The 26,203-nt window shown below is 40.2% G+C and overlaps 2 protein-coding genes across 2 annotated transcripts in view; both read left to right on the top strand.

The window, feature by feature from the left end:
* CUL4A (cullin 4A) overlaps positions 1–18,763 on the top strand; it is a 37,933-nt gene extending 19,170 nt beyond the window's left edge. Inside the window, exons 10-20 of the mRNA XM_050333354.1 lie at positions 1,734–1,852; positions 4,430–4,622; positions 6,042–6,146; positions 7,847–7,957; positions 8,342–8,427; positions 9,445–9,552; positions 10,756–10,869; positions 12,050–12,155; positions 15,861–16,033; positions 16,893–17,045; positions 17,342–18,763. Of these exons, the coding sequence (XP_050189311.1) occupies positions 1,734–1,852; positions 4,430–4,622; positions 6,042–6,146; positions 7,847–7,957; positions 8,342–8,427; positions 9,445–9,552; positions 10,756–10,869; positions 12,050–12,155; positions 15,861–16,033; positions 16,893–17,045; positions 17,342–17,437 (1,364 nt within the window). The 3' untranslated portion in view covers positions 17,438–18,763. The remainder of the gene's footprint in view (positions 1–1,733; positions 1,853–4,429; positions 4,623–6,041; positions 6,147–7,846; positions 7,958–8,341; positions 8,428–9,444; positions 9,553–10,755; positions 10,870–12,049; positions 12,156–15,860; positions 16,034–16,892; positions 17,046–17,341) is intronic.
* Positions 18,764–24,050: 5,287 nt separating this feature from the next.
* The window catches only part of LAMP1 (lysosomal associated membrane protein 1), a 29,893-nt gene continuing 27,740 nt past the window's right edge, over positions 24,051–26,203 (top strand). The window contains exon 1 of the mRNA XM_050333249.1: positions 24,051–24,199. Coding sequence (XP_050189206.1) covers positions 24,163–24,199 — 37 coding nt within the window. The 5' untranslated portion in view covers positions 24,051–24,162. The remainder of the gene's footprint in view (positions 24,200–26,203) is intronic.

Here is a 26,203-nt window from a genome sequence, read left to right as displayed (position 1 = left end):
TAAAAATGCAGAGTCTGTGTAAGCAACCCTTTTTGGTTTTCCTTGTATCACTACAACTGCCACTGGCTAGATATTGGGGTTTTTCAACTGTGAGTATAATAATTTTTCTAAGGCTGTGACAGTAGTTTCTGAAAGCTGTGTGAAACTTTTTTATCAGAGGACTTTGCTGTATGTCCTAATCACATAAATATGTGATTAAATTTTCAGTTACAGAGCTCATGCTAGAAGAAGAGGGAAGATTAAACTTTATGATCTAGATTCTAGTAAAGCAGTTAGTGTATTGGTGTCTTTAAACAAATAGTAGATGATGCTTGGATGTGATGGAATGGGCATTTCTTAGTTAAGAGAGCTGGGGTTGTTCAGCATGGAGAAGAGAAGGCTCCAGGAAGACCTCATTGCGACCTTCCAGTACTTAGAGAGGGCTTAGAAAAAAGAGAGCGGCATTTTTACAGAGATAGGGATAGGACAGGGGGTAATGGTTTTAAACTAAAAGAGGAGAGATTTAAGAGTAAATATTAGGAAGAAATTCTTGATTTTGAGGCTGGTGAGGCACTGGAACAGGTTACCCAGAGAAGCTGTGGATGCCCTGTCCCTAGAAGTGTTCAAGAAGGTTGGATGGGGCTTTGAGCAGCCTGGTCTGGTGGGTGTCCTCCTTTGCCACAATGGGGGGATTGGAACTAGATCATCTTCAGGGTCCCTTCTAATCCAAGCCTTTCTATGATTCTTTGATTTTTATGATTCTAACTCCATGCTCAATGCTAAACCACCTGTATTTGAGACCATGTAGTCTGTTGTCTTATATTAAAAGTATGTTCATTCTTCTGCTATCTCAGAAGTTTACCTGACATCATTCTTGATCATTGCTTGCCTTTCTGAGCATGTAAGTTATAATACACAGTGAAAGTATTTTTAAGCTGAAAAATACAGTAGAATGTGGAATAATTCTGTAGTGATTGAAAATCCTGTGTAATCTAATACCATTTAAAAATTGGCATTAATGAAATATATTTTGTGAAGTGGGACAGTTGTGCGGTGTCAGCTACACTGATGATGTGAATTGTCAACCTATGTAAAATCAAGCTTTCTGGTTTTAAAAAAACATCATAAATCTTTGATGCTATGCTCCCTTATTACTAAAGCCTCTGTAATTGACACCAGACAGTGTATCTCTGGTTACACTGGAACTACATTCATTATATTCTCAAACGTAAAAATGTGTACTAAGTTATTTGCTTGTTACATACCTTGAGCTTCACTTCTCCATTTGTTAGTCCAAAGTTTAGTCTCATGTAGGGTGAGCATAGAGAATTCCTAGCATATTCTTAATCTAAAAACATGGTTCACCATGCTCCATAGAAAAAACTCTCACAAAGTATTTATTTTTACTTTAAATTTAGGGCAGTTTACTTAGCTTACTGTAGAACTGTACCCTGTAATTCAAGCTCTCTTCATAACCATTCTGCAAAAGGCTTACGGTCATCATCTTGTTGGGAAAGTACTTCAGTTGAAATACTTTTTAAAATACTATACCATAAATCATTTCATCCTGTTTAAACAAGAGAACATATCACTTGCTTTCAGAAATTTAATTTACAATGTTTATACTTTTTAAGCACACTGGAGGAAGTGTCTTGTCTTTTGCTGTATTGCATATAGATTTCTCTAATATATTTCTAACTGTATTTATGCAACTGTATTTGAATCTGCTCTTTCTTCTAATTTAATTTTTTTAGGGCTTGATAACCTGCTCGATGAAAATAGAATATCAGATTTGACCCAGACATACCAGCTGTTCAGCCGGGTAAAAGGTGGGCAACAGATCCTTTTGCAACACTGGAGTGAATACATCAAGGTATTTCAAAGATATGTTACTAATGTCAGAATTTATGCTGTTATAAATGTCTTCTGTCAAACCCAAGAATACTACGTAGGTGCATGCATCAGAGTTCTGTTTTAAGCAAATACAGGAAGGGATGTTAATGCTTCCCCCACCACCACCCAAGTAGCAATCACATGATGAGAAACAGCAACACCTGTTTCGGTTTTAAATTTCTACTTGGAAATTGCTTTCCTTATAGGTTTGAACATTATACAAGATGTTTTGGTTTGTTCTGCTTTTAAATAGAACCACATGCACATGTGTTTGGAGTATGCTGGACTGTACTGTGTGTTGTTCTGCTGCAAATACACTCAACTGTTTACATATCTGCAAAAACAGTGAAACATCAGAACATTGCTGTTCTACAGTGCTACATATAACCAACCTACAGCAATGCTGATGAATGTTTAAGCTATTTTGAAGGGAATGCTCCTATTGAAAACAATCCACCATCAAAATTGTATTTAGATGCTTCAGGTTTGTTTTGCTAGGCATAATATGCTGTATATACATATGTATATGTATAATATACAGTATGCTGCCCCAGAGAGTGCGTTCTAGTGCTCTTGCGAAATGAAGGCAGGAAAGCTTCACAGAAGATCTTTGTCTGTGGAGTTGATAATTCCTGCTGGGGTGGTTCTCCCCTGAATTGCCTGTGTGTTCATCAGCCTTCAGGACTAAGTGCACAGCATCACTTCATTTCAGAGGTGCCTTTCCTGCACACCTGTGTCTGGAGTTTGGCATGATCCACCAGTGTTGCAGCCCATGGGAGTGGGATATAGACACCTTTCTGTCCCCCAGAACTGAGGTGGAGTTTACTCCACAGGCTGTTGTCCAATGTCCCCATTCACAGCCCATGGATTCATAGGCAGCAGGCCCGTTGAATGGTTTGCTGTGGCTGAGGACGAACATCTTTCTCCTTACTTGATCCCAGATCAGGCTCCTGGCTTAACCCTTGTGCTGCCTGCCACTCCATACATAGACTCTTTTGTGATCTGTTTTAACACAGTACCTAGGCAAGATCACTTTTATGCCTTTTTAGTAAACTAAAGAGGTTCACAAAAAAGTCCAAGGAAAGACGTAGAAGTTCAAGACAGATAGGAAAATAAGGAAAAGAGGACCAGAACCTCTCCTTTCACAGCAGCAAGTTGCTAAGTTGGCTTATCATACACTAAGTCTCACAGAATCAGACTTTCTGTAGCTTTAAGATGGCTTTTTGCATACTCAAAAAGCTAGAAACCCTTTTCTGTAGTGTCAGTAAGTCTCATTTTGGACACTTTGTATGACAAAATGCATTAAAGAGAGGCTTCAAGAACTTTTAAAGTTTATCTTGAGCCGAGTTATGGGCTGAAGATCTGTGCTGCATTGTCATCACATTGTTATGATTTCAGAGGTGACGTTTGGCTTTCTGTATCTCGATTTGCCATTTGCAGAATGGGGGGAATGCCTTGCAATTTTATGAACGTAAGTGATAGAGACTGTGAGATGGCCAAATACTGTGTTAATGAAGGAGAAACTGTGATAAGTGGAAGCTCTGATGGACTAGATCATCATCAGAGGTCCCTTCCAGCCCAAACCATTCCGTGACCCTGTGATACACATGTTGAATCTAAGGACCTTGGGCAGCTATGTGTTCAGCTTCACTCTGAAACGTTACTTGAGAAAGATCTCTGTGAATATGGCAATTGCTAATTAGGTATTGAAGTGGAACTTCTGAGGTTTGAAAGGGATTTCCCTCTATTTTACTGTTGTGGCTAACATGCTTCAGTCGATGAAAATATATCAGTTGAGTACTGTTTTGCTGTGTACTGTTTTACAGTGCAGATGTTTCCCCTTTCTCACCTTGAAAAACTGACCATTCTGTCCAGGGCACTGATCAGTGTTACTAAGCAACTGTATATTGTCCAGTAAATTAAAATCCTCTGTTACAGAATGTTTTGATTCATTAGACAGATGTTGTTGTATTCTAAGATAATAAATGTAGGAACAAGAAGTGAAAGGCAAGTCTGTGGCTACTTCTTGTGCCTGGGAAAGTTTTATTTCCTTGCAATTCATCTAGGTTTTTTTTTTTGCTTCAGAACTTTCCTGAAAGAGGAATCTTAGAGTGATGAGCAGCAACTGAATTTTTGCCCCCTGTTCCATCAATAGAGCTCTCTAGTGGATTTAAGAAAAATAGTGCAAAGTTTTCTATTACACTTAAAATTTCTGAGGCAGTTTCCATATAACTTACTTTACATTAATCATGTAGTTCTCTAACTGTAAACTTGCACGTCATAGTCATGTCTACTGTGTATTTTTTTTTTTTGCATTTGTCTTGAATGTATATAATTTTTAAATCAAACAATAGTGTTTGAAATCCATTAATGTGTGTCTGGTTTTTTTATTTTAAATTTCAATGCATCTCATTTTTTGAAAACTTGAAGTCACATAAGTAGCTCTGTAAAAAAACCTACTCTTTCTAATGATAAATTTTATAAGGGTGAATGTGTCTGTTGGGGGAGATAGGTAGCACTCTAAAGTATTTTACTATCAAAAGTGTTTGTTTTACAGAACTTTGGGACAACAATAGTGGTTAATCCTGAAAAAGACAAGGATATGGTGCAAGAGCTACTAGATTTTAAGGATAAAGTGGACCATATCATAGAAGTGTGCTTTCAGAAAAATGAAAAATTTATAAACTTGATGAAGGAGTCCTTTGAAACATTTATCAACAAGAGACCAAATAAGCCTGCAGAATTGATAGGTACACAAATATTTTTCTGTAAAATATTTCAAAAATCTATAGAAAGCATGATAAGATATTGCTGCTGAGTGTGCTAGTGCAATAGTGGTGCAGTACGCATTCTGCTTTAGGAGACTCGTGTTTGGGGTGCCAGGCCAGCGTTAACCTGGGAGCATCGCGGGTTCCAGGAGCTTGGGTGTGCTGTAGGTGTGAGCGCGGTGTCCTGACGGAGCACGTCACCTGCTGCTGCCCCCACGCTCTGCTGCTTGCACGGTGCTGGTGCTAACAACTGCTCAGAGAGCGTGGTGCTGGTGCTGCCAGTGCAGTAAATGCTTAGGGGGGAAAGAGCAGCCGTGGCAAATAAAAGGGAGCTGGTTTTAATTGTGATAGTAGAGGAGTTCTTTGGATGTTCTGGGTCTTTTGGAAATAACTAAGCATAGCCCCATCTATCTGCCTTGAAGGCTGAAGTTGGGATAACAATTTTAAAGCTTTCAAATACAAGGAATTTTAATAGAGGGAATTTGTGGCCTTGAAAGGGGAACTAGTACATATTAAGGGGGGAAAAAGAATAACAAATATTTTAAAAATACTATTATTTGGTTTATCCCTGATGTGGCAAAAGCTATTCTGACTATTTTGCCTGCAACAAAAATGGAGCTGTGGCATTTTACACCAGGAGAGGATCCTGCTCCTTGGTTGTTTGTTTTTCCTCTGTACATTCTTTTGCCTTTATTCATCTTATTTTGTGACTTCCTTCTGAAATCAGCTTTATGTAGGACAGATTGCACAACACAGTGATACAGGTTAAAGCCATGATATGGGCTGCTTTCATTTGTGGATCATGGTGTTTCAGCTCCTGCAAAGGTTTCCTTCTTACACAGAAGGTTGTATAAGGATACTAATGTGGCTTAATAAATACTTAGCTAAACTCAAGGCTTAACCTTATTTCTGGCATTCTGAAGCTACTAACTTGAAAGCAGTGCTTCTGTTTAAATTTTTATATGCTCCCACCAAGGAGCATGAGGGACACGGTGAAGGTCTACAAAAATATAGTCCTCTTTATGTTGTTTGTTTCTGTTTCTCATAAATACATTCATATGCATTGTACGCTTCCAAAACATTGTCTCTCAACAAGAAATGTGCTTGTTCAGACTATAACACAAAGTGTGGGGATTTCTAATGCGTTAATTTTAATCATTATACTGTATTAATTTCTTTCTTGGACTTTTTGCAATATTTTTCTATTATGCTGGTAGTACAGTAGGGCTTTGTCATTCCAGTAAACATGGGGTGGGGAAAGGGAAAATAGAAAGTTTTATGTTTATCCTGTACTTTAACGTAGAGTAACGTTTAACACAAAGTAATATTTCAAGTGGGAGATGTTTAAGTTGGTTATTTTAGATTTATTTTAAGCTGTTAAATAATTTTGTTTATTTGTAGCAAAATATGTGGATTCCAAGTTAAGAGCTGGTAATAAAGAAGCAACAGATGAAGAGCTGGAAAGAATCCTTGACAAAATCATGATCATATTTAGATTCATTCATGGTAAGAAATAGCACTTCACCATTGATGCAATTGAAACTGTTTTCCTTGCTCCTAGCAGAGCTGCTTTCCTCTGATCATAAGAGATCTTTTTCAGCGTGAGTTTCTGCTCTACTTGGTCTTTAATTCAGGTTGCATTACATCTGAAGGAGCACAGTAAATACACCAGGGGGACAAACTAGTTCTATGGAGATTGGCAGGTTACGGACCTTTTGCAGTCTGTGGGTGGAGAGCTACGAGTCAGAGCTGTTGCTGGAAGTTTTTTCCCATAAATTAACCGCTTCTGTAACCACAGCCTCTTGTCCAACAACAGAAAACGGATGTTAGTACAGATTTTCTCTTCCCTGTCTGCCTCAGTGTGTTGTAGGTGCAAGTATGTGAAAATCCAGCAACTAATGTCTTCTCTTTTCTCATCATGGCTGAGAGGCAACACAGTGGAGGGCTCAGAACAACAGGAAAAAGTGTTATTGCTGGGTTTTAATGCATTTGAAGTGCACTTCCCTCGTGTATATCCCTATCTGAGCAAAACCCTTAAATGTGTTAGGAGATTTTTTTTTTTTCTAGATGGGATATCAGGGGGAAAAAAAAAAGTGGTCTAGTCTGATAGGGTCACTGTTATGGTAACTGTTTTGGGGGAAGTGGAACATGTATCCTGGGCTGGGGTGGAACAAGCAGGAATTACCCAATTCTGTATTATGTTCTGAGATCTGTCAGGTTCTTTCTTAATAAAATCCCAAACAAGTATAATATAATGGGAAAGCAGTCAAGTCATAAAGTAATATCATATGCATCGTGATTTTTGTCAGATAGAGGTGGTGATTGACAACAGTTGCACTGACCTTTGTCTTCCTAAGAGATTAATTTCTGTTAATCTAAAACTTTCACCAGCTCTTTTTCTCTTCATATTTTTTTGAGCTAAAAGTGCATATTTTATTTTGAGCTATTTAGTGTACAAGATTCCTCTTAAGAGTAGATGGTAGTTAGTAGGTAGTTTCTGGGCATTGGACTTTCTGGTAATGTCTTGACGCAGGTGTTCCACGAAACATCACTTTACCAGAGGACAGGATAGAGAAGAAAGAAGACTACAGGAGGAATTGCTACACTGGAAGGTGTTAACAAGGAATTGAGGGGCTACTGTAGGCAGTGCAGATAGTGCCTTGAGTTACAGTGAATTTGTTCCTCTTAGAAGTGAAACAACTTGCTGATATCTTGACACTGTCAGTAGAAAAGATATGCGGAAGCTTGGATTTGAGGTGTGAAAGTTTGTGGGTGTCTGTATGACTGCTTCGTTTCAAAGAGCTATTGGCAAACCAAGTGAGAAGACTTCTGTCAATTTTTCTTCATCTTAGACTTTTAAAATACATTCTTTAATACACAGAAAACCTCCCCTATAATTTTTTTTTTATAAATCAAACTACAGGAGGGAGAATCTTCTTCTGCACCCCAGAGTAATTTCATGTGGTGTGCAGCTGATCCAATGGGAAATACAAGTTCATGTTTCCTGGGACAGAAATATGAAAGAAAAATTTTGTGAAATATGTTAATAAAATTATTAAAATATAAAAAGAACAAATTGTCTACAAGTTTTTCTTCACTGTTGCATAGTAAATATTCTTCTGCAGATCAGCATGCCATAAGAAAGGCTTATGTCACAAATTATGCAAATAGAATGTATTTTGTTTTTTGTTTCAATTTCTTTACAGGGAAAGATGTTTTTGAGGCGTTTTACAAGAAAGACTTGGCCAAAAGACTGCTGGTTGGAAAAAGTGCATCAGTAGATGCTGAGAAGTCCATGTTGTCAAAGCTAAAACATGGTAGGCATATTCAGATGCGTTAAATTTGTATTACTTTTTGGCACATAAATTGAAATCCCTATTTTCTCATGCTTTTAAGAAGTGACAAGACAGATTTTAAGGAATAACTGAACAACTCTTACTTAAGTACTGAGCTATATATATATATGTATCACAGCTTTCATTGTGCTTAGTGAGAACTATTGGGCTGACTTCTTAGGTATGAGACTGGGTTCATTTAATGTACCTGCAGAGGAACCAAATCAATAAAATCCTTAAAAATCCACCTGTCTGTGGGTGCTCTGTAATGTGGCACATGTGGTTTAGCTGTCTCAGATTAAACCTTTATCACTTGTTCTGTGCTTCTTTGTAACTGTGGGATCTTTGCTTTACTTTGTGGGACAGAATGTGGTGCTGCTTTTACCAGCAAACTGGAGGGCATGTTCAAGGACATGGAGCTGTCAAAAGATGTCATGGTACAGTTTAAGCAGGTAAATTTAGCTTTTGTTTGCACGTTTAATTTTCAAAAGCCATGGGGAAATATTTAATGATGTTATACCTTGGATTAAGCTAAAATTACACAAAACAGCTTTTGAGCAGGTCCTGGTCATAGTAGGAGAGTCTATAGACCATTCTATTCATACAGAACAGAATTTATTTATTGTATATCTATTCAGAGATAAGCTTATTTTACAATTTTATTTGATTCCTTTTTAAGTAAATCACAGTCTAAATACCACATAGTAATTTAGTCAACTGACATCCTTTAAAGTCTTTATCCCTTAATTCTGTAAACTATTGGTGACCTGATGAATTCTTTGTGAAGGGCCCACACCACAGTAACTCCCTGAAGGTTGCTAAGTGTGCAGAAATTGTGCATGTCTCAGCTCCGAAGTTTCCAACCTGTTGGTAACGAAGGGAGTGCTTAGAGGAGATACTGTGTGTGGACACCCTGTTGTTCTCCCTGGGTACTTGTTTTGGGGCCTTACTGAAGACAGGATGCTGGGGTAGAGATCAAACCCAGGACACTTGCTCCTGTAATAAAATATAGAAGTGACTTCTCTATCCAGAATTCTCAACCTGGTTTAACTGATGCCGTGGTCAAATTATATGAAAATGTTTTGTATAACAGATGTGGAAGTCCAAGGGGATCCTTTTGATCTTATGGTCCCTGCCATGGCTTCTGCCATGGTAAAAAGCTTTTCTTTTGCTTTATTTGCATGTGATTAGAGGTCTTTGACCTCCATATCCTGTAGAGACAGTGGAGTAGGGTATTTCAAGGCATGTTCTTTCTTTGTACTTCAAACCACGTGCTGTGTTTTGAAACTGGGGAGAGGGGCCTTAAATAGTTATTCAAAATCCTGGCAGAGCATGTCTAACCAAGGATGTGGCATGTAGAAATTTTTCATTGTTATAACTAATTTTAAATTTCTAATTTAAGTATATCTTTATTTTCTAATTAATATGCAGACAGTATACTTGAATGATTTTTGTCTCTTGTATTTTAGTATATGCAGAACCAAAGTGACCCAGGAAATATAGACCTGACAGTAAATATATTAACTATGGGATATTGGCCAACTTATACACCTATGGAAGTCCACTTAAATTCAGAGGTTAGTGTTTAAATTCGTCCTAATGCACTATACAGAGTGGAATCATAATCACTATCACAGGCTGAACTAATGCACTTCATTAAATGTTTCTTTGTTGATATTTAAGGGGTTTATCTAATTTTAAAGATTGCAGGATTGCAAAAAATAAAATGTAGTGAGTAAAATCCATTTTTTTCAGATGATTGTTTCACTCTGTGAGTTTTTTATCTGTTTAATAATAATAATATAAAATTAGTATAAAAACTCATATTTTCACTTATCATTGCAGTCAAACACTTAAAGGTTTGCAGTTGGTCAGTTCACCCTAATTTAGTCAATCTTTAACTACATTGGTTAGACACTTTGATCTAGCCAGTAGTTACACTACTGCACATTCCTTTTTTCTGAAAGATCCTTCCCCTGTTCCCTGCAATGTGTCACACAAAACTAGCCCCCCTGCATTGAAATAGTATTTGCACAAAAGAAGTTTGCTTCCAAGTTGAGAGATTTTTGCAAAGCTCCTGCCAGTAGCAATGTAGATTGAAATATGTATTTGTAGTCCTATTTCCTACAATACCTTGTTTGATCTAAGCGTGGGAAGCACTTCAAAGGCCAAAGGTGGGAGTGGTTCCCATTCAGTTCAGAAAATGTGGAAGCTTTTGTGCTCTTGCTCCTGAGGCATCTTTTCCTCTGTGGCAGACTACTTTAGAAGGATCCAGCCTGAGCAACACAGCATGAAAATGAAGGGGTAGAAACCCCTTACTTGGAAGTAAGAGAGTATAAAGTACTGGAATCAGATTTGAATTCCAGTACAGGACAAAATATAGGAAGAACTTGGGAGCAAATGGTAGCAGCCAGTGTAAAGGTGTGAGATGTGTGCTTTTTGTGTGATGACTTCTTGGTCAGATTCAAAGTCCAGGACAAAATTAGTATTTATTTTTGACGTTTAAAACTCTTTACAGAGGGGTTTATTTTACTTTAATTTAAAACAAGCATAACAAAAGCTAAACTCCAGGGAAATTAAAAGTTATTTTTTAATTGAGACTTTCTTTTGTGCATAATAGTGTAAGTATACTTGAGAGCAGAATTTTGCTCTTTGAATTAAAGTTTTCTCCACAAAAACACTTCTTTTGAAACATGATTGGTGAGAATAAAGCATGAAATCCTCTGCTATCGATGCATTGATAAAATGCTAATAAATCTTTTACTCTGTTTTCTTTACAGATGATAAAGCTTCAAGAAGTATTTAAAACGTTTTACCTGGGAAAACACAGTGGTCGAAAGCTTCAGTGGCAGACCACTTTAGGGCATGCTGTCCTAAAGGCAGAATTTAAGGAAGTAAGCTTTCCTGTTTTGAAGCTTAGTCTGTCAGGATAAAATTTAAGTCAATTGTTTGGAATCTAGTCATGTATTGTATTTTTATAAAGGTACTGACATTTTTATGGAGGAACAATCACAATTCAACACTGTTATTTTATATAGAAAGTAGGCTCTCTATAATTAAACTGAAATACTGCCTCACTACCAGAAGAGAACCATGTGATACCTTTTGGTAATATTCATTTCATAGGAATTGTTGCTCATTCAGATAAAGCAAGTTGTGATAAAACAGGAAATTAATGAAAGAAGACTGTAACATCCTTTTTATTTTTAATCTAGAATTGTTTTGATCATAGAAATACTGGTGATGCTTTTAGTATGCTGAACTGATACCAAAAGAGACTGAAGGGTGTTAGTCATGTGATGACTGTGGTTAAACTTTAAATGCTTGTTGAATTATTTAAGTCTTAAATAACCACATTGTTTCTTATGTTTCATGCAGTTTTCTTTTGTTTCATGCAGTATCTTGCCTTGTAATCGTGCAATTTCATTGAGCCATAGCAAAGACAAAAACCTGAATTCTTTTGCTAACGCATTGTGAACGTGAATCTTGGAGCTTTAGTCATTACATAAGAGTAAGATGGATGGGCTTGTAGTTGCCAGTTGACAGAAATGTCCACAGCTGGTTGAAGAATTCAGGCTCTTTATTTCCTTTCTGTTGCCTGTTTGTACAAACATTGTGCAACTGATAATACTGTCCCTATGTATCATAGTAAATCAAAGTTATCTTTTGTTTCTTTCATATCTTATCCAATGCCAAGATTTCTTTTATATTAGTTTATCTCCAATAAAATGCAACTTGAGTTAATTATTAAGAGATTCGATATTGATGGCAGCAATGCCAGAATTTCATATATTGTAATTAAAATGAAGTAAAGGATGGGAAGTAAATACCAGGCCATTCTAATGAGCTTCTGCAATGTACTGTATTGCTACTGTTAGAGGAGCAAAAAAAAGTCTTTAAAAATATCCTTTTTCCTCAATACTACATTCTTCTGTGTGCCAGGCATTCTAAAATGCATATCTCTTCTAGAAATAGAAAAGTAAATGTATGCCTTCTGTAACTTGTCAAATGTTGTGGGTACAGTAGAAAAATTCTCTGAATATTACTTCTAATTATTTGATATTTCTCTTTTAGGGGAAGAAAGAATTTCAAGTATCGCTCTTTCAGACATTAGTGTTGCTTATGTTTAATGAAGGAGATGAATTCAGTTTTGAAGAAATTAAAATGGCCACTGGTGTAGGTAAGAAGAACACTTTCTAATTCTTAGGTGTATTAATGAAGTGATTGTAAATTGTGATTTGGTATGTAAATGCCTAATTTTAAGAAATTTGCCCTGGTCATTAGACAAACTTGATGAGCCAATGGGATACAGATGCCAGAAGAGATGTAAACACACTGCTGGTATTTCTTAGTGTGTAAGATGCTTCACAAAATTAATAGTAAGTACTGTCATGCATATGGTACTACTAATGACCGATTTGATTTACAAAATGTATCATTGCAATTCTTAAAGTTCAAGCAGTGATACACTGTTGCATGTACAAATTATTTTTGGTCCATTAGTTTCACATACTAGATTTGGAAAATGGTCAACTGTAGAATGCTGTCATTTGGGGGTGATTCAGGAGAGTATTTTCAGGTTCAACTGTTCTGAGAGCTCTTCCTATTGCTGTTGCTGGAGTGCTCCATTTACAGTAGGTCTGATTTGTTAAGAGCAGCAGGGTTGTGCTGGCTGTATACTTTGTAACTCTCTGCCTCTGCACTTGAAGGCAGAAAGGACAAAAAACCCTGAAGGAATATATTTTTCTTTTTAACCATCTGCAGTCTCTGCCTTCTGTGTTCCTATGTTCTTGCGTGGGTTTCTTTTCCCAAATTCTTACACCTTCTTGAAATAGTTACAGCCATAACTCTGTCATTTCTTCACCCTCTGGAAGTTCTGCATTAATCAGCAGGTTATACTGAGTAGCCCTTCGCATGTTGAAACTTAAGATTAACCCAAATCAGCAATGCTGAAAGAGCATTTGAGCCCATGCAAGTACTAAAACATTGTAATATATTTAGTAAAATACTGTAAAATGGGGATATCAAGAATCCTTGCACTTCAGAAGGCAGCTTCTCAGCATCAATGCTTCAAGCTGCTTAGTCATCCACTCCATTAATGGTAAAGGAGCTGAAGAAAATCCATGCCAGTGTGAATGATGAACATCAGGATAGCCTCCAGAGAAGCTCATTAGGTCAGGGTACAGTGTTTACAGAACAAACATAGGTTCACACAAGCCTGATCCACGTCCTGCTTTCTTGTCTTGTATTGCTGTACCTTGGAGTTTGCATTCTGGCTGCCTGGCAGCAACAGATAAAATCTGCTGCATGGAAATCCATTCCATTATAGCACAAAATAAAGATTTTCAGTAGTGTTTTTAAGGTGGTTGGCTGGAATTGATAGTTGGGAGCTACCTCTATGTTATTGAACTGAGTGCCATGTCTGTATTTCTCTCCCCCTAGAGAGAAGTAGTATAGGAATGTGGGTAATAAGGACAGTTTATGGTTCACATGTTTCCTTTGGGGCCAGGATCAATGCCATAGAAGCCATTTCCCCTTGTCCTGTCACTACATGCTCTTGTAAAAAGTCCCTCTTAATTATTTTGTAAGCATTAACTGACTGTGGTTGGAATTTGTGTTTTCCACTCACTCTTACAATAAATTGCCACTGGTCTCTTTAATGAGATTGTTTCTGGTACATTAGTAGAGTTAGAAAGTGCATAAACTGTCACTCAGAGAAACAATGCCTACCTTCTCTCTGGTAACTGTGGTGCTTTAAGATGTGCTGTCCAGATATACTCCACATTCTTATGTGCCTTTCTCATTGTCAAGGAAGCCTCTAGGAGGTGCAGTTTTTACTTTCACTTCTGTGATTGATAGGTAACTGCAGATTCATTCCCTTTGGCATACTATAATCTGCAACTTCATACACAAGGCAGAAGCAAAGCTCCAAAGAGTTTTAACAGCAGCTTTGTGTTTGAACAAAAACACAGTTCAACAATCTGCATTTACTGAAGTTGAAACAGACAAAATGTGTCAAATGTCACAAATGGCCTGTTTAGTCCACATGGTTGGAAGGGTTTTTTTTAGTAATCATAGAAAAATTGGAAGTTTAAAAAAAGGAAAAGGTCTCTCTGTGTGAAAGTTAAACTATTTTAAAAATTGTAATACTGCTAATATCTTTATTGATGATCTGGATGAGGGGATTGAGTGTACCATTAGCTAGTTTGCAGATGACACCAAGTTGGGGGGGGGAAGTTTTGATCTACTGGAAGGCAGGAGGGCTCTACAGAGGGACCTGGACAGACTGGAGAGATGGTCTGATTCCAGTGGGATGAGGTTCAACAAGGCCAAGTGCCGGGTCCTGCACTTTGGCCACAACGACCCCTGCAGCGCTACAGGCTGGGCACAGAGTGGCTGGAGAGCAGCCAGGCAGAAAGGGACCTGGGAGTTTGGATTGACAGGAAGCTGAACATGAGCCAGCAGTGTGCCCAGGTGGCCAAGAAGGCCAATGGCATCCTGGCCTGGATCAAGAACAGTGTGGCCAGCAGGAGCAGGGAAGTGATTCTGCCTCTGTACTCAGTGCTGGTGAGGCCACACCTGGAGTGCTGTGTCCAGTTCTGGGCCCCTCAGTTCAGGAAGGATATTGAGGTGCCAGAGCAGGCCTAGAGAAGAGCAACCAGGCTGGGGAAGGGACTGGAGCACAAGCCCTATGAGGAGAGGCTGAGGGAGCTGGGGTTGTTTAGTCTGGAGGAGGCTCAGGGGAAACCTCATCACTCTCTACAAGTACCTGAAAGGAGGTTGTAGCCAGGTGGGGGTCAGTCTCTTCTCCCAGGCAATCAGCAGTAGGACAAGAGGGCACAGTCTTAAGCTCTGCCAGGGGGAGGTTTAGTTTGACTATTAGGAAGAAATTTTTTTACAGAGAGAATAATCAGACATTGGAATGGGCTGCCCAGGGAAGTGGTGGATTCACCGTCCCTGGAGGTTTTTAAGATGAGACCGGATGTGGCACTGAGTGCCATAGTCTAGTAACCACGGTGGGGTTGGATCAAGGGTTGGACTTGGATCAAGGGTTGGACTTGATGTTCTCGGAGGTCTTTTTCAACCCCGTTCAGTCTGTGATTCTTTGAGTCTTTTACTCAGCTACCCTGCACTTCAGCACTAGATTGCAAAACCTGTCTTTCAATTTTTAGACTAAAACTCTGTTCAGGAGATACAACAAAATTGGTGATAATCTTATATTGTGAATAAAGTATTCTAGAGAATGTTATAATGCAAAATCTTGATACAAGACTTTTCAACATAATTATTAGAATATTTAGGACTTCATTTTATCTACTTGCAAAAATTATTTTAGCCTTATATATTAGTAGATAAAATTTTCTTAACGCACTTGTTTCTACTACCTTTCTGCTGTGGGGAAAGTTTGACTATAATAGCTGTCAGCTCTATCTTCTCACAAAACATCTTTCTGTCAATTTAGACTTCTGGTTTTTTATTCTATTATATATTTTCTGATGTATGTTAAAAACAGTGATGAAGTCAGAAAATGGGTGACTTGAGTTTCTTGTTAGCCACTGATTTTTTGTCTTCTGAAGTCCTGTTATTACCAAATAAAACTAAAACAATAAACCAGGCTCATGTTAATGTGAAATCTTCCATCTGTTTTGGGTGGAAAGCTCACTGAGATGAGCCTCAGTCTGTCTGACATAGACAATTCTGTGCATGCTCTGAGCACTTGCTGAAAGATGTGAGACCAAGCCTGGAGGCTGTGAGTTTTTTCCTAGTTGGGACTTAGCTGGAAGAAAGTATTAACATTAACAACTGTATTGATAGATTAATCACATAAAACTCCTCATGTTAATGCTTTGTTCTGCTTTCTTTCATATTTTGAACTTCTTTACAGAGGACAGTGAATTAAGAAGAACCTTGCAGTCTTTAGCTTGTGGAAAAGCACGAGTGTTGATTAAAAATCCAAAGGGCAAGGATGTAGAAGATGGAGATAAGTTCATCTTCAATGGTGATTTCAAGCATAAATTGTTTAGAATAAAGATCAACCAAATCCAAATGAAAGAAACAGTATGTATTTTTTTGCATTCATTCTGTTTATATATGAACTGTTTATCTAGATATCCCATGTGAAAAGACAGTCTCTGTATTTCTCTTGTAGTTTTTGCATATGGAGAAAGAGAAAGGTATTTAATTTTTTGGGCGGTAGTCAGGATGACTCGCAGAGGCAATAAAGATTTTAAAACTGATTGGAATCGAAAAAATTTAGGTTTTTTCCTGGGCTTCCAAATTGAAATGCTTATATATTAGATTGAAAGGATCTTCTAGATGTTTGAGTCCATCTTAGAACTTTCTGTGGTATTGCTGAAGTGTTGGTACTATACTGAACTCATAAATCAAATGTCACCACATCGCTTCTATATTTAGCAGGTAAGAGGGCTATAAAAATCAGGGTTGTCCCTGACTTTGCAGCCAATGTCTTGGTTGTTCCTGAATCCCGGTGCTTGACGCAAGGTGACATATTTTAGTTAACATTGGCTTGTTTGGTTTTTTGCCTTTGCATATTAAAACTCCTAAAAGTCAAATTGGAGTTTGACACAAAAGACTGTTTGGGCTGTCGAACTGCTGAGTGTTCTCTCAGAAAGCTGAAGGGAGTTTTTAAGATTTAGTTTAATTTATAAAATAGATTTAAAATAAGACATTATTTTTTCCTTTACATTATCCTTAATTTTCATCTTTGACTTGCTTTAGCAGTACATGTCAGAATCACTTAGCTCTTAACATGCAGTAATACGTGCATCTGTCTCAAGGATAAGTAAGAGTAGATGAGTTTTCATTTTATTGTAAAGGTTAATTTAACTATAGAAAAATAATTAATAAAAATGGTGATAGTAGGTGATATGACTTGTGGTGTTCTGTTGTTCTTTAGGTTGAGGAACAGGTCAGCACAACTGAAAGAGTATTTCAAGACAGGCAGTATCAGATTGATGCTGCTATTGTACGAATAATGAAGATGAGAAAGACTCTTGGTCATAATCTTCTTGTTTCTGAATTGTATAATCAACTGAAATTTCCTGTAAAGGTAACTTATGTTTTTGTTTGTCAAACCATCCAATGTTTATTTAAACATATGTAATACACTTTTTCTATTCAGCTTGTCCATAAGAACAAGAAATGTGAAATATCGTAGAATCAAACCTAAATATCAAGGTATTGTGGGAATAGAAATAGGCCAGTAGTAAATTAAGTATATAATAAATCAATAGTAAATTATATACTATGATGCATTTTCTTATGTGGCTTTTAGCAGTCTTATTGTCTAAAATATATTTGCATTTATATTACTTACTGTTACACTAATCTCATCTTTCCTTGTAGCCTGGAGACTTGAAAAAGAGGATTGAATCTCTCATTGACAGAGACTATATGGAGAGAGACAAAGACAACCCCAATCAGTACCACTATGTTGCATAATGGAGAAGAAGTACTTTTATTTAAAAGAAAAATAAAAAAATTAACCCAAAAAGTAAAAACCAAAATCATCCACGTATATCTTCAGGACACCAAATACCTATGCTGTTCCAGACTTTCATTTTAGCAGATTTCAGGTTGATGTATATTCTTCAACCAGCTGCATGCACTGCTGTGGAAAAGAAGAAAACTTACATGTTCATTGATCACCCTTGTCAAGACTCCTTACTAATTTTAAACATCCTGGGGTGTTTTTTATCTTTACTCTTTTGTTCTTCTGGGTTCTTCAAAATTTAGTTTTACAGTTTTGTTTAACGATGTCATTGAAGTTGGATGGAGAGGTAAAATCACCTGTGTGAGAAATACTTCTGTGATGGATGCAAGTGTGGTTTCTTCATTTAGGTGTTCCTAACTGCATCTGTAAAGTCCCTATATGCTGCATTCTTTAGCTACAGTGACAACTTGGGTATCTTTTAAAAACCCTTAATTGATGAACACTTATGTACAAGCAGTGGTGTTGGAATACACTGAATTTTTGAAGTTATGCACCATGAAAATCCTTAAACTTGTGTTCAGTTAATTTTCTTTCAAGTTACTACAAACTTCAGTCTGGTTTGGATAAATCAGGTTTCGAAGTGAGATCTGTGAAGTGCCAAGAGGACAACTGCGTTCAGGTGTGTATTGAGCTGTTGGATTATTTAGCTAAAAAATGAATTGGTCTATGATTACTACTTCTGCTGGCTTGGGTGGCAAAGATTAGATGTGAGTCAAAGAGGCCCTACCTCATTTTAGGGCAACAGGTGTTTATGTAATTGCTGTAACATTTAGTTCTGCCTTGAAAATAACCTACAGGGAACCTACTGTACAGCGTGCTCCACTTTAAAAGAAAAAAAAAACAAACCTTTTTTTTCCAAAAAACTTACAGTCTCAATATTGTGAAAGCATAGCTTCATGTCTTGAAAGACTAAGGATTTTGTGAGTACTTTGTTACATATTGTATATAAGTAAGTTGATTTGAATTAAAGAATGAAAGACACTGTAGATCTGTTAGATAATTGTAACTATAAGGAAGACACCTTTTGTGATAATACTTAAAAGACTCTTTATTTTCCTGATTTGCATAGGGGTGTGTTTCATTCTGAAAAAGAGCTACCAAGGAATTTTTGATCACTACATAAATGAGAATTTAACTGAGCAATATTTTCTTGAAAATACATTAAAAAGTTTATGTAACTTGGGGTTTGTGCATCAGTTAAAAGGCCACCACCTCTTCTTAAAGTAAACATTGTCATCTTCTGGATCTACATATTAAAAGTCCTTATTCTGTCATCTGGTGTCATTAATTTTATTGCATTCTTCTGAATTATTTTTGTTCCCTTTGTGTTTAGAAACTAAAAACGTTTAGTTTATTGTATTTAAAGCATATTTAATGTTGTAATTTAATATAGACTTATTTTAATATTTGAATCTTCAGTTAATGCAAATAAAATCTTTAAAGCGTAATAATGTCCTAGCTTTTGTGGAATGGCACTTCAGTTTATTTGTGCAGTTGGTTCTTCAGTGTTATTTATACAGTTCAGCTTGTAGTTCTTTTTCTTTGTGTATGGAAACTGATCAGATCCATCCTACTAGACTTCTAAACCAAAAAGGAGTATGTTCCTCACAGAAATGTAATGGCCAGAGGCTTTATCCACACCAAAAGCTGGCAGTAGTGTGCAGTAGCTGATAGGAAGCAGTGAGTGTGTACTGCCTGCCCCTCCTTAGCCCAAATGTCCTGGTTCAGTGGTCTTAAACAATAGATTAAAAGCAGTGTTGTTATCCTGAAGATGACTGAAATGGTTCTGCCTCAAGAAGCAATGTTAATTGATTAAAAGTGCTGACATGTGCAGTTTTTCTTAATTGCCACAGACTAAAACTCGTTGGCCAAGTTATTGTGGTCTAGCAATTAAAAATGAGTCATTCCATAGCAGTGAAAATAATGAAGCCTGTCTTTCTGTGCCCTTGGTCCCTGACTGTATCATCCCCGACAAATAACCTCAAGCAGCAATACTTGGGGGGGGCATTCTCCTTAGTTCTGCCTTCCTGCTTGTGGGAGCATGAGTTTTGTTCTTCTTTCTCCAGCTGCTGATCTCCATCCCCCCCTTGTTCCCAAACCTGTAGAAAATCTCTGAAGATTTTTACTCTTCCACATTGGTTGCAAGTGGCTTTGGAGGTTCAGAAGCTATGGGAGAGACTGACAGGCCAGTTAATCATGACTCTCTCAGGTCCTCATTTTTAATTTGATTTCCTCAGATTTTTCTTCCCAGGATTTTTTTCTGTGCTGAACCAAACAGGTTAGCAGTTAGATTATGAGCATGGTAATCACTTCTCCATATCAAAATACCTGTATTTGATTGCTTTTTGATAGCTTGTGATAGAATTTGTCTGAGTGTCCAGTCTCAATCAGCTGGTTACTTATGACAAAAATAACAGCAAGAGTCTGGGATACAGATAACTCATCCAAACACAGGCAGGTTATGTGCATTTAAAAAGCAATTTTCCTAAATCTGATGCCCTGTCATCTAGTCCAACATTTCTGGAGGAAAACTGAGTGTGAGAATGTAGGCTGGAGGCTGATTTGATGGTGCTTCCCAAGTCTGGCTATTGCAGCTCTCCATTCCAGGCAACAGCTTCATTCCTGCCCTCTCCTTGGGTGTTGTTTTCCTAGTTCTATATTTCAGCTTCCCGTGGATTCCTTTATCTGAACCTGAGTTTATAATTTAACTCCCTGGGCCTGCTGCAGCTTTTGTCTTCCTTTCTTTGTGCTATACATACTTAAAAAAAATTCACACATATTTCAGGCAACTTCAGTGCATCAAATTGTTACGCAGATAGACCTATGCAAGCTCCTGGTCGGAAGCTGCCTGGTGGAAAAGGACCCTGGGGGTGCTGGGTGACAGCAGCTGAACACGAGCCAGCTGTGTGCCCAGGTGGCCAAGAAGGCCAATGACATCCTGGCCTGTATCAGGAATAGTGTGGCCAGCAGGACCAGGGCAGTGATTGTTCCTCTGCACTTGGCACTGGTGAGGCCACGCCTCAGATTGTGTGTTCAGTTTTGAGCCCCTCACTACAAGGAGGGCATTAATGGGCTGGAGTGTGTATAGAAAAGGGCAACGGAGCTGGTGAAGGGTCTGGAGCAAAAGTCCTAAGAGGAGCAGCTGAGGGAGCTGGAGTTGTTTAGGCTGGAGAAGAGGAGGCTCAGGGGAGACCTTACCACTCTCTACAACCTCAAAGGAGCTTGTAGCGAGGTGAAGGTTGGTCTCTTCTCCCAAATAACAAGCAATAGGGTGAGAGGAAAAGACCTCAACTTGTGCCAAAGAAGAAGGAAAACTTCCTTGACTGAAAGACTTATCAAGCACTGGAACAGGCTGCCCAGGGAAGTGATGGAATCACCATCCCTGGAGGTATTTAAAAGACTTGTGGATGTGGTGCTTAGGGACATGGTTTAGTGGTGGACTTGGCAATGCTGGGTTAACAGTTAACATTTGAGGACTTCTCCAACCAATGATTCCATTCTATTTGTAGGTTTATGATCTTCGGCAGGTGTACGTAGGGAGAGTGGACTCTGTACCATAAACTTGGTTAGCTATTACGAGTCAGCCTCTGCAGAAAGGATGTAACCCTGTGAAGTCAGGTAACATGCAGCAAAAGGCTACAGGAAAAATGGAGTCATGTTTTGTAGAAATTCTTTCCTGGTAAAAATTCCTAACCTGTACTGTCTCCCATGCTTGTACTCTTGCCTTGACCTTGCTGGACAGCTTTTATTGTGGTAACGGCTCCTACATCTCCCGCTTGTTTAGCATGAGCAGCCATTCTGCAGCCATGGCTCTGAAGAAAGGGCAAGAAGCATACCATGGTTAGTATCCGGACATGTGTGCATGCTGCTTGGCCAGCAGCTCCATAGGGGTTGGATATGGACTACATTTCATTGCCCTGAGTGACAGCACTAATTTGGATCTCTGGGCTGTGTGTTTACCAGCTTTTACCGAAGCTGTAGGTTTATGTCTCACCACGCTATTGAGTTTGATGTCATAAAAGTTACTGAGTAGTGGGGCTAATGGCTAACAAGGTTGTGTAAGACTCATTCCATTAGTCTAACAAACACCCTTACCCTTGTTTAGTACAACAGTGCTTTTACTAAACACCGTGAGAGTTGGTATTGTGCAGTCTATACCATTATAAAAGGCCTAGTGAGCTAATGATCCATAGCACATAAGGTCAACATCATTCTCTGCTGATAGTCTTATGTTCTTTGTTTACCAAATTTTTGCTGCAATATTGTTGCTTTATGCAAACATAATTTTTGGTAGTACTCCAGGCATCTGTCACTCTTCCATTCCTAGACGCCTACCCATTTTCCGGCAGAGAGCCAGACTGCTGCACAAGTTTAAACCTGACATCAGGCCTCCCTCTCTATTTAGTCTTGTGGCAGACTTCAAGTGTTCTGCAGCCCTTTCTCCACTCCCAGTGGAGGTTCCAAAAACAGCGACTGAAAAATGAGAACAACCCATGTCCCACCTCCCTTACCCTCAACTCCTCTGCAGATGACTCACTCAAACACTTGACCAGAGCCACTTATGTCATTTTTCAGACTGACTAGCTTCTGCTTTTGGTAATGCATGGCAAGCACAAAGATCGCTAGAAGTGTTGCAAACAAACTGAAATAACACATTACTATCTCTAAAAATGCAGAGATAAAAATGCAGCATTAAGAAATCCCTATTTCTATCAATATCATTGAAAATGAAAGGTAGATCCCCAAGCCTAAGGAACAACTAAACTGATCAAGGATGTTTTGGGTAAACAGCAAGTGTGAGTGAACTGAAACAAACATCAAGGAAGGATCAAGTTCACAGTAGCTGAACTGGACTTTAGCAGCTGGTAGTAGCTAAACTGCATTTCAAATCAGTTCTAAGTAAAAATGTATGAAGTCAGCTTGGGAGCAGAACTGATTCTGCTGTGGAGTGCACAGTAATGAGGAGAGGGATGACATGGCAGTCATTTTGAGAAAGCAGAAGAAGAGTCCTGCTATTGGCACATTTCCCAGTATTATTAGAAATAGGATTTCAGTAGCAAAATAAATACTTCTGAGGTTTCAGACAAAGTAAGCGTATCCCTAACAGCGTAGATAAGAGAAAGCATTGAATTACAAAGTGATCAAATAGCCTGGGTTTCCCACCTCCATCACTATGCTCCATTACATCTGAGAATGTTTGTATCTAATTTCATCTTTTGCTATCTTAAAAAAAAAGGTATTCCTTCAAAAACATCCTCTGAAACTATGTGAAATTGCAGTTTTACCCATGCAAACACAAGTACCTGTTTTTTCTTGAACCACATCTAGATTATATGTATACATGGGTATATACAGATACATCACTTCAGAGATAATAGACCATCAACTTCCAATGTTTTTATACAGCTGGGACTGAAATAGTTCTATGCAGAATGACTGTACTCACCTTAAACTGCCTTTAAATTCAGTGACAATAAACATATTCTGGAGGCAATACAGAACCAAGTGAGTATTGTAAAGTGGCAGGACAAGGACCAGTGGCCATAAACTAAAACACAAGAAGTTTCAATTCAACATGAGGAAGAGCTTCTTTATGTTGAGGGTGGCAGAGCACTGGAACATGCTGCCCAGGGAGGTCATGGAATCTCTCTCTCTGGAGACATTCCAAACACACTTTGACATGTTCCTGTGTCACCTGGTCTAGGTGACCCTGCCTTGGCAGGCCTGTTGGACTGGATGATCTCCAGAGATCCCTTCCAACCCTAATAATTCTGTGTTTCTGTACTTGCTCACCAAAGCCATTACTCCTCCTCTTCTATCACCTTCCCTTTTAACACAGGAGCGACTGTGCAACATTCCCCACTGGAATCCAGTTAAATGCCTAGAGCTGGTAGGGCTGGCCTGGGCGCGGATGTTCCTCGCAGCTTCGATCCAACACAAGTCACAGGGCTGGGATTCACAGCAGCGCACAGGAAGCACCCAGCCCCTTGTGCGGCGAGGAAGGGGCGGGCAGGGGCTGTCCCAGGGCAGCCGTGACTGTCTTTCAGCCCAGGTGGCACAGGGCGCTCAAAGGCCCTGGGCCCGCAGGTTGGGGCTGGTGGCCAGAAGGGCCCCGGGCTGAGCCGCAGCACCGAGCGCCCGTGGGCACAGGCAGGGAGCGTGTGCCGGGCCCGGGCCCTGGCACCGAGCGCCCGTGGGCACAGGCAGGGAGCGTGTGCCGGGCCCGGGCCCTGGCACCGAGCGCCCGTGGGCACAGGCAGGGAGCGTGTGCCGGGCCCGGGCCCTGGCCCTGCTCTGCCCCTATCCCTGTCCTTGTCCCTACCCTTATCCCTGCTCCTATCCCTATCGCTACCCCTATTCTTGCTCCTGCTCTGCCGTGCCCCACCCCTACCCCCATCCCTGTTCCTCTGCCCCCTGTCCCTATCCCTATCCCTCCTCTTGCTTTCGGGAGATCCTCCCTCATCCAACCCCCGCGCGGGGTCACGTGACGGGCGGGCGGGGTGGTGACGTCAGCGGTCACATGACCGGCCGGGGCCGTCGCCAGAGCGCCCCGAGCGCGGAGCCGCCGCCGCCCCCCGCCCGTGTCCGCCCGCGGCCCGGCCCCCCTGCCGGCCCCGCTCCCGGCCCCGCTCCCGGCCCCCCTGCCCCGCTCCCGCCCGCTCCCGGCACCGACATGGCGCGGGGGCTGCTAGCGGCGGCCGCCCTGCTCGGTAAAGGGGGAGGGAGGGCTGGAGAGCCTGTGGGGGCGGGCGGGGGGCTCCTGGCCCGGGCGCCGCGGCCTGGGGCGGCCCCGGGGCGGCGGCACTGGATGCGGCACCCCGGACGCGGCTCTGGCTGGAGATGCTTCACTCCCGCCTGCTGCGGGCATTCCCGGGCGGGCACTGACCAGGGGGGTCCTGGGCCGCCGGGGGGTCACCGGCCCAGCGCCCTGCTGGGGGATCATCCCGCCCCCCCCCGGGCCCGTGGGAGCGCCCGAGGAACGGGGAACGGTGAATACGGAGCGGGAGGCGGCGGCGGCGGCTGTGCTGAGCTGTGCTGGGCTGTGCTGAACCCCGCCGTGCTTGGCAACGCTGGTCTGAGCACCTGCGTTGGATCTGGGGACAGCGCTCCGGGAAGAACCTGGAAACACGCCTTCAGCTCTCACGAGGCGTGGGGACGCGGGAGCTACTGGTGTCATTGCTGGGAAATGACAGTTTTCTATAGGGCGTGTAATGCTCCCTTTCTTAATGGTGTCCATCCTGTCCGTTTATCTTGAGTAAAATTTGAAACGTGTCTGGGGTGGAGAGATTTCAGTGCCTTGATGAGAAGGTTTGTTAATGGAGCCAGGCTGTTCTAGGAGGAAGTGTGTCTTGCTTGTTTACTGATAACTACCTTGCTCTTGGTTTCTTGTCTTGAAAGCCACATCACACAACGCTATCAGGTTTCTGAGATGTGGCTTTGGCAGCAAAGGAAACTTCTTCAGCAGCTGGCAAAAATATTTCCCAAGTAAAGCAGCAGTTGAGAATGGTTATCTGCTGTCGTTTTTGAGATATGACGGTCTTTGAGATTCTTCTGGTGTCTCTTTGGTAGTAAATATCTTTATCACTGTTGACAGTACTTCAGTTTCAGTGAGCCCAGAAGATGCCACTTGCAAAGGGCACTGAGCAGTTCAAATATCCAGCCCTTGCGAGCCAGTCTAGCGAGCACAGTGACTTACAGTGCTCCTTGACTTGCTTCTTGGGCTGGCAACTGAAGTGTTGTTGAACTGTTGTTATGGTAGAACATGTTTGTGTGGTTTGTTTAATATAGTTATAGCTTACATGAAGAATTGCTTTTGTTTGCCTTCTAGTCAGCCTGCGTGGTTTTTAAGTGGTACCACAGTTATTATTTTCTGCGACTGTAGTGGCCTTCCCCTGCTTAATCACCAGCTACAAACACCATTCAGTGCCTTGTGTTTGTCTCTTTCTGGAATGCAAAATGTGATGGTTTCCTGCATCTGAAGCAGCAGATTGGTTTATTTTACCCCAGAGTATTTACTGATGCTTGGAACTTTGTACCAGTGTCTAGTGGCTTAGTAGCTGGGTGGTGTTTCTGCACAACTTTATCCTGCAGTCTTGGGGGGAAATTTTGTGGTACAAATAGAGACCCCCTTCTTGGAATACAGCAAGTCTCCACCATCTTCTGCCAGACTGTGGGGCTTGGGTTCTAGGTGAGGGGAGAAGAATACAAGGTAATGAAAATATATGAGCTGAAGTCTTCAGATATTTTTAGCTTATTTGCAGCCTTTTAGTCATCTGAGTGAACACTGATTAGGGTAAGGTAATGGTCACAGGAGGCTGAAGGATTAGTATGAGTGAGTCAAATGTGAAAGCTTGTTTGGTGATGCCTTGACTTTGGGACAAAAGAAATTTTTTCCTCCTGAATACTTCATCCCACCTCATTTACTCTTTCAGTTTTCCATTCACACTGAGCAGCGAGCACTAAGCTGAATATTTCATGTGTCAGCATTAAGTATTTTGTGATTTATTTCCTCATAATATCAAGCATGCATATGGAATTAAAAAAAAAGATGTAGGTAGTATAGTGGTAAATGCAGGGAAGGAAAAAGAAGTGCCCCTCAAACTTGGCTGCTACTTTTTGAAATATGAAGTAAGATGGTGCTTGTCTATAGTTGAGCATGATGAGTCAGTTGGGTTGTGTGCCAAACCCAGCATCGCTGCTCGTGCTCTCCAAGT

This window comes from Myiozetetes cayanensis, unplaced genomic scaffold (assembly GCF_022539395.1).
Source record: "Myiozetetes cayanensis isolate MyiCay16 unplaced genomic scaffold, myiCay2020 scf5-8, whole genome shotgun sequence".
Taxonomy (NCBI): domain Eukaryota; kingdom Metazoa; phylum Chordata; class Aves; order Passeriformes; family Tyrannidae; genus Myiozetetes; species Myiozetetes cayanensis.
The sequence above is the reverse complement of the archived record's forward strand: the minus strand, read 5'-3'. Positions and strand labels throughout refer to the sequence as shown.